The 13,184-nt window shown below is 37.2% G+C and overlaps 2 protein-coding genes across 2 annotated transcripts in view; one reads left to right on the top strand and one right to left on the bottom strand.

Moving 5' to 3' along the window:
• The window catches only part of LOC149935076 (uncharacterized), a 323,937-nt gene that overhangs the window by 94,739 nt on the left and 216,014 nt on the right, over window positions 1-13,184 (bottom strand). The window lies entirely within an intron of this gene.
• LOC149935085 (uncharacterized) lies at window positions 3,796-11,428 on the top strand. Its single transcript, XM_090153539.1, has 2 exons — window positions 3,796-3,825; window positions 7,194-11,428. Exon 2 carries the CDS (start codon window positions 7,337-7,339, stop codon window positions 11,171-11,173), a length of 3,837 nt encoding a protein of 1,278 aa, XP_090009665.1. The 5' UTR covers window positions 3,796-3,825; window positions 7,194-7,336; the 3' UTR covers window positions 11,174-11,428.

Genomic DNA, 13,184 nt, shown 5'->3' with positions numbered 1-13,184 from the left:
TGGGTGTGCGAGTCATTATATGATATTGGAAATTGGACGGTTTTGGTCTTTTTCATGCGGTATGTGTCACAACGTCAACAGGATGGTTCCGACAGTCTACGAGTCGTCCACTACCAGATATCTACGGTATCTTGATCGGACGAACGTTGAAATAAAATGAGCGTTAACTATGCGGCAAGTATTTCGTAAGCGACAAAAATACAAATACCCTCTGTAGATATTTCTTTCATTAAAATTGGCTTCGTATTATATGTAACTGCTAAACTTGTACCGTAAATAGGGTTAAAGTCAATTGTGCATTGTTTTAGTACGTCTAACTCACTGTTGTTACTACTTAATTTATAATATTCTGAATAAATTAATCTCGGTTGTTTCGTCTCAATTATTTTAATTCAAATTAAAATTTTATACCGGGCGGGATTGAACCGGGATTACGTTATTAGTAAATAACTCTGAATTGGGGAGATATAACTTAGAGGGTCATCTCGAGAAATTAATACCACTAGGGACAATGCTTCCGAGGAGAGGTATATTTTGGCTTGCCAACTTGTTTTCTAAGCAAAGCTGTTTAAAAAGAATAAAAATATAGAAAAACATTTGAAATTATGCATTTAAAACTTATTTATACAAAAGGTAAATCAGGAGATTCAATCTCTTCATTGGGCAAATATATTAATTTTGAAGCATTTTTTAAAGTTTACAACTGAGATTATATTTAAAACAAACAATTTATGACTACATCGATGATAATTAAAATTGTAGTACTAACCATTTGGCTTTTTAGATTTGGGTAGTTTATTTTGACAATAAGCGTGATTCCTTTTTAGCCCGAGGCCCGAACGAGGACACGAGGTCCATATAGCGAAGCAGACGAACCCGCTGAAACTTTTCAGATTAAACTTCCACCCCCACCTCTCCCACTAGGGAATCGCATGAGACAACCCATTTCACGTACGTTTCTACCCCCTGCCCTGATACAGCAAGGTTCCTAGATAATTTTTACTAATATAGGTTGGCCGGTTCGGCAAATTTTCCCATGTTAATTTTCGGGCTTGTTCATTGGCTAACGGTACTACGTCATTCCTAGACTTCAGACTCACTGAAGACAAAGCGCGCGGTGCTTAGCCGACGTTGCGGGAAGGGCTCTTAATTGATAAAACTTTCAAGCTTTGTGTTAAGTAAGTATTTTATATAATAAAATTAGTGATTAGAGATATGGAATTGTTTTACTTATATTATTAATTGTATTTAAGGATAGCTTGTAAATATAAATAACTTGGAAAATGCATGAACAGCATACTTATACAATTTAGGCCCAGGTTATTGGAATGATTGTAGTGTTTTGTTAACTTATTTTAAGAGTTAAATTAACTTTTTAAATTATTTTAAACAGCTCTTAATATGACTGGGACAAGGTGGGCAGTTGCGGTTTGCAAAAATTGCTTAAGAACTACCAAAAAATCCCCAGAAACAGAACACACGGTTTAATAACGTGTTCCATTTAAAATTTTGCTAAATATTGCAATGTACACTATTCACAAATGAAATAGTCAGTTGCAGGCTAAGAAAGACAAATTATATAGTAAAATCGGCGCAAGGATACCATTTCCGGCCAGTCGACCGCGCGAAATTTGAATTTGACCACTTTACGGTCAATTTCAAATTTCGTAATTTTTATCGTCTTTTCGCGCCATCTAGGAACCAAAATTGGCATAAATTTTTTAATTTCATGTTGTCATGAGTTTAATTACTGAATACAGCCGAAATATTTTGCTAAAGAAAGTTCGATAACGGAAGCTCCATATATTTTAAATAGCCCAAGAGGTTACTATAAGAAGCATGATAAAGGTTTATTGTTAACAAGTAAAGAGAAAAACGTAATTTTAAACGTCTATAGCTCATTTAAGACAGCGTTAGCCCCAAGAAGCGTGGTAACTATTTTAAAGAAACTGCCGATTTAACTGGTAAGACGTAGAAATAAATTAACAAAATTAAATAATTATACATACTATTTTAAATTTAAGAATGATAGGAATGCCTTATCTTTTAAATTTGCTCGCCACCACAATTATGAAATTAAAAAATAAAGATTCCAATTTCGGTCTCTAGATGGCGCTAAAAGACGACAAAAAGAGCAAAATTCGAATTTGACCGTATAATGGCCAAATTCAAATTTCGCGCGGTGGAATGACCGGAAACGATCTGAGGCATCCTTGCGCCGATTGTACTATATATTTTATCTTTCTTAGCCTGCAACTCACTATAGTAAGGGAATCAGCTGCACAGTTCCTATAGTTACTAAACACGTTGTGATTAATTACCCTACACCTGAATATCATGTCCGTCACATTGATATATGGAAGAAATTTCAGGAATACTTTTTGGACTCTTGTGGCTAAAATAGACGCTTTGAAATATTCGTCTGGAATTCTGTAACTTGTTCATTTCGCCGGGAGTAGCGGCTCACTCCTGTAATCCCAGGCGTCCGGGAGGCAGAGTTTGTGGATGGCCGTGTGAGGACGACCACCAATCCCCCAACGGGTGGTCGGAATACTTCCGCCACGGGTGTCCCCACCCCTGTCCCCACTGTCCCTATCTAGTGGTGTGATGGGGTCACTGGAGCCTGTGGGGGGCTCCATACCCGGCTCTCAAGGTCATGCGATCGGGGCGCTGGGTCACTGGAACCTCATGGGTGTTCCACACTCGTCATTCTGTGACCTACTAAGGAGGGTAGTTTGCAGTGGAAGAGGAAGTCACTCTAGTCCTCAGCTGTGCGAGGGTGGGTCTCGGGCAGCCCATGGTGTCGCCTTTTGTTGGGCCGAGATGAGGGCGTTTGTTTGCTATATGTGAGGCGGTCAAAATGGCTGTCTCACTGGCCGAACGTTGTTTCGCAAAGCGCACTTTTGTCCGGGGCTGGTTGTTTTAGGTGGCCGCTGTAGTGCTTAATGCGGAGCAGCGGGGTACAAATACATATACTTATGTCCCCACGTATCCCCCCGTTGGCGTGGCCGTTACACATATCTCGCTCTGATTAATCAGATGGTGTCTTCGCTGGGCTCGCGGTCTTCTCAGACTCACATCAGCCCTTTCTTCTTTGAATAAAAAAAAAACTTGTTCTTTTCGGTTTCATTTTCGTTTTTCGGAATTCGGATGTAAACTTACAAATTATTATCTTTAACATTTATAGTTTTAAAAGTCATGGTTTTGTATAACGAGACACGACTAAATTTTTTTTCCTTTTATTAAAAATTAAAAATTATTTTGGCAAGCTTTCGGGCCGTTGCCCCCTTTCAAGCCACGTGGTCTATAATAATAAAATAAATGTATCTGAAAATATTCCTTGACTTAAATATTAGGTGAAAATATTATATTTAAGCAAAATATGTAAGAAATCAATAGGGATATTTTGAGTGAATTTCTATCATTAAAAAGGGAAAAAAGGGAATTTTTTGGTTACCTAAAATAGAAAAAGGGAATTTCAAATTTCCCAGAGTGGAAGCACTGTCCACGGGTGAAAAACCGTTGGGGCGAATTGACGAGAATATGCTAACTACTCCACAAAGAAAATAACACGTAATGTATAATAGAAATACCTCTACTACGACAATGCTATATTAAATTAATAAAGGTAGGCGCAAGAAAAATACTTTCATTTAGTTTTGTTCAATTCTGATGATTTGTATGAACATTATTACATTTGAATATTTTATACTAAGCCTTGTACACGAAAAAATCACCAGTGTACTCAGAAAGCCGCGAAATATAAATTTTACGTTAAAGTACGGTACGTGACGAAAAAACATTGATCTATGGACCGAGCTCAAGGTTGGTAAAAATACTACAATTCGCTGAAACGACTTCCTCCATAAATATAATGGATACCGCAGTACTGGTGGTGGAAACTAAATGGCTAGACGAAATGTTTAAACTGTACTAAATATACTAAAGTATAAACTGCATTTACTGAACAACAAAATACAAAGAAGTAACTAAATATAAATAACAATATTTTTGAAAAGGTGCTATTTTTATTAGCAGGAACTAAATGTAAATTGCAATATTTTGGAAAAGGTGCCATTGTTGTGGCTGAAACTAACTAAATCAATGTGATTTTAAAACTATTAAACTAAAAATTATCCAAGAACTATAAATATACACTAAAATTAAAATATGCACCTAGAAAATTCCCCCAAAATATACACTTGTAAGAAGATGGCTGACCTTTTTGATTATATCAAAAAACCTCAACATTGTGGGAGATTTTATTCTTATGATATTCATTCGGGGCTTCTTTATTATTTAGACGGTTCAATTTTAAACCTTAGTTAAATTTCAATTTTAAACCATAGTTAAATTTCAATTTTAAACCATAGTTAAATTTCAATTTTAAACCATAGTTAAATTTCAATTTTAAACCATAGTTAAATTTAAATTTTAAACCTTAGTTAAATATCAATTTTAAACTTAGTTAAATTTCAATTTTAAACCTTAGTTAAATATCAATTTTAAACTTAGTTAAATTTCAATTTTAAACCTTAGTTAAATTTCAAATGTGAAACCTTAGTTAAATTTAATTTTTGAATTATTTTTGCTTTCCAGGGGTCTGAAGACCTTCAATTTCTAGAGGTGTCTTAAATTGCACAAGTATATATTTGTATTTCTGAGATAATATCGACTTTTCAGAGGTTTAAAATAATTCATTTCATATTGCTTTTTAAGTTCCTGCCACCAATGATACCTTTTCCTAAATAATACTATTTACATTTAGTTCCTACCACAAAAAAATGGCACCTTTTCAAAAATATTGTTATTTATAATTGGTTCCTTTTCATTTTGTTGTTCAGTTTATTTAGTACAGTTTAACCACTTCGTGTTGCCATTTAGTTCCCTCCACCAGTCCTGCGGTATTCATTATATTTATGGAGGTAGTCGCCGAGTTAAGGGAAATACATACAGTTTTGAAAATTTCAATCTATTTTAAAAATACTTGCGGCGGGCAGATAATTTTTTTTAATCAAGTGTTTTTTGGGGGGTTAGGTATAGTGCAATCCTACCCAAACACTTTTTAAAAAATATTTATAATTAACAACGCAGGAATAAAAAAGCACAAAAACATAAATAATTGCATAAATAAATAAACAACTAAAACAGATGGCGCGACAGTTCAAGTAAAAAAAAAACAGGAAAATATTTAAAATTTGCGAGCGAAAGTTGTTGCGTTTTCCAAATTTAATTTTAAATTACACTGGGAAACATGGTCCATCAAATATAAAATAATTTTAGTAGGGAGGTTATAGCAAAAGAAATATTGACGTTTGAAATGGGACCCCAAATTCCCTCGGCGACAATATTTAAAATTAATTTTCTCGAAATTGACACGGTCAAAGTTATTGAAATGAACCCCAATTATACTACTATTAAGTGGTCTATCGAATGGAACATTAATTTTAGTGGGGGCGGTCAGTGGCGCCGATCGCTTTTTGCCCCCATGGGATCGGCGCCACTGGGGGGCGGTTATAGCAGAGGCAATATTAACGATGTAATACTACCACATTCGACGTACTGACATTTGAAAATTCCACAGTTTCAATTAAACTAAATTCAATTGAATTAAAGTTGATAAGTTGATGTTTTTTTGAAATTTAGTTTTTATAAGTATTTTTTTTAATTAAGTTCATATACTTAATTAATAAAAAATCATTTAGAACCCCAAATTCTTAATCAGACGACCATTTAATTTAAAATTGCCACCACTTAAATATCACTAATACGTTTTGCCGACCGAAACATAATGCATTAATGTATTTTAAACTGTATTAAAATCAAATATTGGCATTGCATAATTTTGAATGGTGGTAATTGTATATAATTTAGAACTAATCATAGAAATATTACTAAAATTAGAAAAACCGAATGTGAGTTTTAGTGATTTCAAGATTGAAGTTTTACAAATTTTAAAAAGCGCGTGGAAATTATTATACAGATGACTTTGACGTGTCGCTCCGATTTTTCTGAACTATAATTTGTTACATTGTTGTAATAAATAATTTTTACCCTTTCCAGTGTGATTTCTACCATTTGCAAACCGACTTTTAATTGATATTAAAAAAAAAGGTTTTTATCAAAGCTATTTTATTAGTTAGTGGTTGTTCAAATTTAACTGTTCGATCAATGTCAGTATTAAAATTTTGTACTTTTAAAATATCAGCTTATAAAATAACCATTTAATTCCATATTACACACTGAGTGCGTAGCTATTTTTCAATTTTTTAAAACTGTTAATTATTATTTACTTGTTAGTTTATTTAGTTTAGTTGATTTATAATACAGTACTATCAAGTACCGGAGTGTCACCCGTATTATTATAACAATCTCCTAATTGAGTTTAAATATAACATGAACTAAAGCTATGGAATACAAGTTAAGTATTTTAATACCAGTCGGCGACAGCGCAGAATAACTTTTTTCAATATTTCTGCGCGGTTGGACACCATTACCCATTTCTAATATCCCTTCAAAAATGTCCTTTTTACACTTCAGCCCAATTTACCAAGGTTCGTAAGTCGTGCAGGTACTAAGCCAATTTAAAACCAGTTGAACCGAGAAACTGAACGACGAAATATTTGCTTTTCGACATGTTATTTCCGATTCGCAATTTTGTGTGGAACCGAGTACGCGAGGACGAATATTTTAATATTTACAATTTCATGGCCCAAATTAAGATAATTATTTTATTTACGTTAACAGGTAAATTTGAAATACCCCCGATTTAAACTTTTATTGTTTTATATTATTAGAAAATTCGCATAAACAGTTAAAAGGCTTTTAAAATCTTATTTGAATAATTTCCTAACCAAGGAATAGGTTGAAGATCCTTAATCCTTTTATTCACCCAATTCTTCACACAGTGATAATTCAAACAAAAATTACACAAACCGAGAGCGACGTTTTCCAAAATGTTAACAGCTCGGCACTCATTAAGCCATTCGAAAATGTATTTAAATTTATCAAAATGTAACGACTGGTGCCTTTCTCAATTTCAAATTGAACGCGAAAGCTTAATTATTCATTATATATTTTCCTTTATTTAAACTATTTGGTTTCCGTTATTTGTCCCCAAATTTCCAAGTTATTTTCACTGCTTCCTCTGATGTTAGTATACAGTATTTAATGTAATTCATCACTTTCAGAAGGGGTGACCGCCGAATCCATTTCGTGATTTATAATCTTGGAATTTTATTTGGCTTAGGCCATAATAGCCACGTTACTAATCCTGCCAGTCGAAGGAGCGAGACCGATTCCTCAACCTAAAGGGACTTTGTGTAAAACTAGAAAAATGAGCAGCCGAGAAGGAAAGAAACACAAGTGCACTGAGTGCGTCTATGCCACGAATCATAAGGGAAATTTTATTGTTCACAAAACAAAACATCCCGGTGGGAAACCTTTTCAATGTGACCAGTGTAATTACGCGTCTGAACTAAAAGATAATTTGATTACCCACAAAAGAACTCACACGGGAGAAAAACAATTCCAATGTGACCAGTCTCGTTACGCGTCTGTACGTAAAGATACTTTGATTTTCCACAAAAGAACTCACACGGGAAAAAAACCATTCCAATGTGACCAGTGTAGTTACGCGTCTTTACGTAAAGAGACTTTGATTATCCACAAAAGAACTCACACGGGAAAAAAACCATTCCAATGTGACCAGTGTAGTTACGCGTCTGTACGTAAAGATACTTTGATTTTCCACAAAAGAACTCACACGGGAAAAAAACCATTCCAATGTGACCAGTGTAGTTACGCGTCTGTACGTAAAGATACTTTGATTTTCCACAAAAGAACTCACACGGGAAAAAAACCATTCCAATGTGACCAGTGTAGTTACGCGTCTTTACGTAAAGAGACTTTGATTATCCACAAAAAAACTCACACGGGAGTAAAACCATTCCAATGTGGCCAGTGTAGTTACGCGTCTGTACGTAAAGATACTTTGATTTTCCACAAAAGAACTCACACGGGAGAAAAACCATTTCAATGTGACCAGTGTAATTTCGCGTCTGCACGAAAAACCGCTTTGATTTCCCACAAAAGCACTCACACGGGCGAAAAACCATTTCAATGTGACCAATGTAATTATGCGTCGGCACGAAAAACCGCTTTGATTTTCCACAAAAGAACTCACACGGGCGAAAAACCATTCCAATGTGACCAGTGTAGTTACGCGTCTTTACGTAAAGAGACTTTGATTATCCACAAAAAAACTCACACGGGAGTAAAACCATTCCAATGTGACCAGTGTAGTTACGCGTCTGTACGTAAAGATACTTTGATTATCCACAAAAAAACTCACACGGGAGTAAAACCATTCCAATGTGACCAGTGTAGTTACGCGTCTGTACGTAAAGATACTTTGATTTTCCACAAAAGAACTCACACGGGAGAAAAACCATTTCAATGTGACCAGTGTAATTTCGCGTCTGCACGAAAAACCGCTTTGATTTCCCACAAAAGCACTCACACGGGCGAAAAACCATTTCAATGTGACCAATGTAATTACGCGTCGGCACGAAAAACCGCTTTGATTTCCCACAAAAGCACTCACACGGGCGAAAAACCATTTCAATGTGACCAATGTAATTATGCGTCAGCACGGAAAACCGATTTCATTACCCACCAAAGAACTCACACAGGCGAGAAACCATTTCAATGTGACCAGTGTAATTTCGCGTCTGCCCAAAGATCCAGTTTGATTATCCACAAAAGAACCCACACGGGTGAAAAACCATTTCAATGTGACCAGTGTAGTTTCGCGTCTGCACAAAGATCCGGTTTGATTATCCACAAAAGAACTCACACGGGCGAAAAACCATTCCAATGTGACCAGTGTAGTTACGCGTCTGTACGTAAAGAGAATTTGATTTTCCACAAAAGAACTCACACAGGCGAGAAACCATTCCAATGTGACCAGTGTAGTTACGCGTCTGTACGTAAAGAGAATTTGATTTTCCACAAAAGAACTCACACGGGAAAAAAACCATTCCAATGTGACCAGTGTAGTTACGCGTCTTTACGTAAAGAGACTTTGATTATCCACAAAAAAACTCACACGGGAGTAAAACCATTCCAATGTGGCCAGTGTAGTTACGCGTCTGTACGTAAAGATACTTTGATTTTCCACAAAAGAACTCACACGGGAGAAAAACCATTTCAATGTGACCAGTGTAATTTCGCGTCTGCACGAAAAACCGCTTTGATTTCCCACAAAAGCACTCACACGGGCGAAAAACCATTTCAATGTGACCAATGTAATTATGCGTCGGCACGAAAAACCGCTTTGATTTTCCACAAAAGAACTCACACGGGCGAAAAACCATTCCAATGTGACCAGTGTAGTTACGCGTCTTTACGTAAAGAGACTTTGATTATCCACAAAAAAACTCACACGGGAGTAAAACCATTCCAATGTGACCAGTGTAGTTACGCGTCTGTACGTAAAGATACTTTGATTTTCCACAAAAGAACTCACACGGGAGAAAAACCATTTCAATGTGACCAGTGTAATTTCGCGTCTGCACGAAAAACCGCTTTGATTTCCCACAAAAGCACTCACACGGGCGAAAAACCATTTCAATGTGACCAATGTAATTATGCGTCGGCACGAAAAACCGCTTTGATTTCCCACAAAAGCACTCACACGGGCGAAAAACCATTTCAATGTGACCAATGTAATTACGCGTCGGCACGAAAAACCGCTTTGATTTCCCACAAAAGCACTCACACGGGCGAAAAACCATTTCAATGTGACCAATGTAATTACGCGTCGGCACGAAAAACCGCTTTGATTTCCCACAAAAGCACTCACACGGGCGAAAAACCATTTCAATGTGACCAATGTAATTATGCGTCAGCACGGAAAACCGATTTCATTACCCACCAAAGAACTCACACAGGCGAGAAACCATTTCAATGTGACCAGTGTAATTTCGCGTCTGCCCAAAGATCCAGTTTGATTATCCACAAAAGAACCCACACGGGTGAAAAACCATTTCAATGTGACCAGTGTAGTTTCGCGTCTGCACAAAGATCCGGTTTGATTATCCACAAAAGAACTCACACGGGCGAAAAACCATTCCAATGTGACCAGTGTAGTTACGCGTCTGTACGTAAAGAGAATTTGATTTTCCACAAAAGAACTCACACAGGCGAGAAACCATTCCAATGTGACCAGTGTAGTTACGCGTCTGTACGTAAAGAGAATTTGATTTTCCACAAAAGAACTCACACAGGCGAGAAACCATTTCAATGTGGCCAGTGTAATTACGCGTCTGCACGAAAAAACCGTTTGATTATCCACAAAAGCACCCACACGGGCGAAAAACCATTTCAATGTGACCAGTGTAATTACGCGTCATTACGAAAACCCGATTTGATTACCCACAAAAGAACTCACACGGGCGAGAAACCATTTCTATGTGACCAGTGTAATTACGCGTCTGTAATCAAAAAGAATTTGATTAGACATCAACTAACTCACACGAGAGAGAAATCATCTGTAAGTCCAAAGCGCGGATACAGATCCAGATACCAGATAAATTTAATTCACGAAAAAGCACGTCACGGTCAGAGGGCAGGGCCACACAATTGCCCAATTTGCGACCAGAACTCCGCCACGAAAAAAAACCTCGAAGCTCACCTACGATTTCATTGGCATCCCGCAAAACAAAGTGGCGCTTCGACGGGTCACGAACCAGATCCAGGACACCGAACACCGTCACGATCATTTTTGATTGAGAGTCTTTGTCGTCAATGGGGAATTTGTCCTTGCTCGGTGCAGCTTCGACGCATGACAAATGAACAAATTCAATTTGGCACCGAAAACCCTGACTCCGCCTTTCTCGTACAACCCGAAGTTTCCCACCCTGACCTGAACCCAACCGTGACCCTACCCGTTAAGAGGGAAGTGGTCCTTGGCACTGAAAGACTCTCAGTCGATGTCAGCGCCATCAAAAAAGAGCCTCTTTATGACTACATGGAGTTCGTTGGTTTTCCGTCGGTCGTCAAATTAGAAGAATTGGGAGGTTGGCCAATTGGAGATAACAACCAGGGTGTCTCAATGAACGCGAACACTCTAGTCAAAATAGAATGCGGTTCTGAAGAACAAATCTTCTGAATTTTAGAACCAAACACGAGGTTTTTCGATCAATTTAATCTCATCTTCGTATTTTTCCCCAACTAATTTTGACGTGTTGGTTTTTTTCAGACATCGTTCACAAATTCAACAAGACTGCTTGCTTTTCTCTTACCAAAACATTCAGTTTAATTTTAACCCAAATAAAAGTGTTTTCCCTCAGATCAGCACTTAATTCCTATTCTATAAGACGACATTTTGAGGGCGGTTACCAAAAATGAATCCTCAAAATTTAGAACGACACCTCCTAATTTAGAACGGATGTTGAAATTTTAGGGTCTATGACTCGGTAATTTTTAAGATTTTTCCATAGATTTAAATCTCCTGCTGTGGCCTCTGCTGCTAGGGGGGCTTCGGTCCAAGCTTTCGTGTATAATAGGGCACCAAATAAAACAAAGCGTTCAAGTAGAGTAGCTTCCATTTTAGTAAGCTTGGACACGTCCTATTGATTTCGAAAGAGGAAAGTCTTTAGGGAATATATAAGTTTTGCCATCCACCTTGCGTGATGAATTGCGCCTGGTGCTCGCCAATGAATTTTCTTCTGGTGGTTGCCCTAATACCACCTTTGTCATTCAAAAAATTCGAGGTAATCAACCCTAGGTTGAATGTGTCTATCGGCTAAATGCTCGCTTAACCAGGTCAATGTCGGTTCTTTCAAGTGATCAGTTTTATAACTGTCGTGATTTATGTTACTCCAAACTGCCTTAAATCTCTTGAACATGGGAACTTCTGGGGAAGATGAAGGACCAAAACACCTTAGCTAAGACCAATTCCAATATGTGATGACGGCATAGAAGTTCACGACCAATCTTTTCTTCGAGAAGAACACAAGCCCCCCTTTTTTGGCCGGTATTAACCGATGTAGTGTCAAAACACATAGCCCTGATATTTTCTACCACACTCCATTCTTTCAATAAGTTATAAACAGCACTGGCAGAGTTTTCGCCTGTACCAACTGTTAACTTTAGCACACCGATAAGCTTTTCTTGTCTGTCACCAGATACTAAAACCGGCAAACGATCAACTTTCCCTGAGCCGACTAAATCTGGTAAAATTTTACCGTCCCAATGTATGACTAAAGGACACTATGGAGTAAATGTACTTCTTATAAAATCGGTAGCTTCTTTTCGGGCCTTCTTACGCTTTCGTTGAATGGTGCTTCTTGAAAGAGGCAGGGTGGCCGGATCATGATCAAGGGCGGCTGCAATTGGCTTCGCGGTCTGTTATTTTATTTCTGTCCAATGCACTGGTGACATGAGGCTTGAAAATATTTGACGTAATTAATGCGTTTTGCTTTTCACCTTCCTTGAGGTTTGGCTTAGATTTTATGGAAGAGAAACTGGGTTTAAAGTTTTCATCGGACGACGTGCTATCAGAACTAAAATTTATTCGAAGCGGCAAAATGTTATCTGATGTTTCACATTTAGAAGATGAAGCAGTTGAAGCTCCGAAATTTATAAAATGTTTTTGACGACGTTCATCCTCTGCTTTTTGACGCTGAAAAGCTCTCTCCTTTTTCTTCGTCAGATCCTTGTCCACGGTACTTATAAACATTTGCCTCTTTCCTTTTTGGTCGAATAAGAAATGGCGATCTTCTGGTATTTTCATAAGACTCATTTCATCAGAATGAGAAATATCAAAAAGATTATCAAGCTCAAGTTGAAACAGTCGATCACGTTCTCTTTGCGTCTCAGAAGCACGGGTTTTATTTTTCTTCAATAACAACCAATTATTATGTATTTTTTTCAAGCTTAACAAAGCAATGTTTTAAAAGTCTGATTGGCACAGCTGCTTCATTCCAAATTATGACAACCTCATCAACAGTTGCACGACTGGCACTTCGCACACTCTTTAACTCATATAAATGGTAATGCTATCGCTGTAGCACTTGTATAATCGTTGGAAGTTGTTTTAATCCGACCAGGTACACTAGCTCCCGAACACCAATTAAAAAGATACTGTTTGTTTGGCGAGTTGATAACACTTCTCTTTT

The sequence above is a fragment of the Leiobunum rupestre genome, chromosome 7, assembly GCF_980474605.1.
Source record: "Leiobunum rupestre chromosome 7, qqLeiRupe1.1.hap1, whole genome shotgun sequence".
Lineage (NCBI taxonomy): Eukaryota > Metazoa > Arthropoda > Arachnida > Opiliones > Sclerosomatidae > Leiobunum > Leiobunum rupestre.
Note: the sequence above shows the minus strand (reverse complement) of the source record. Positions and strands in the feature narration are given on the sequence as shown.

Bases quoted from the DNA above. Each gene is read 5' to 3' on its own strand.
- LOC149935085 (XM_090153539.1), top strand. From the start codon at position 7,337: ATGAGCAGCCGAGAAGGAAAGAAACACAAGTGCACTGAGTGCGTCTAT.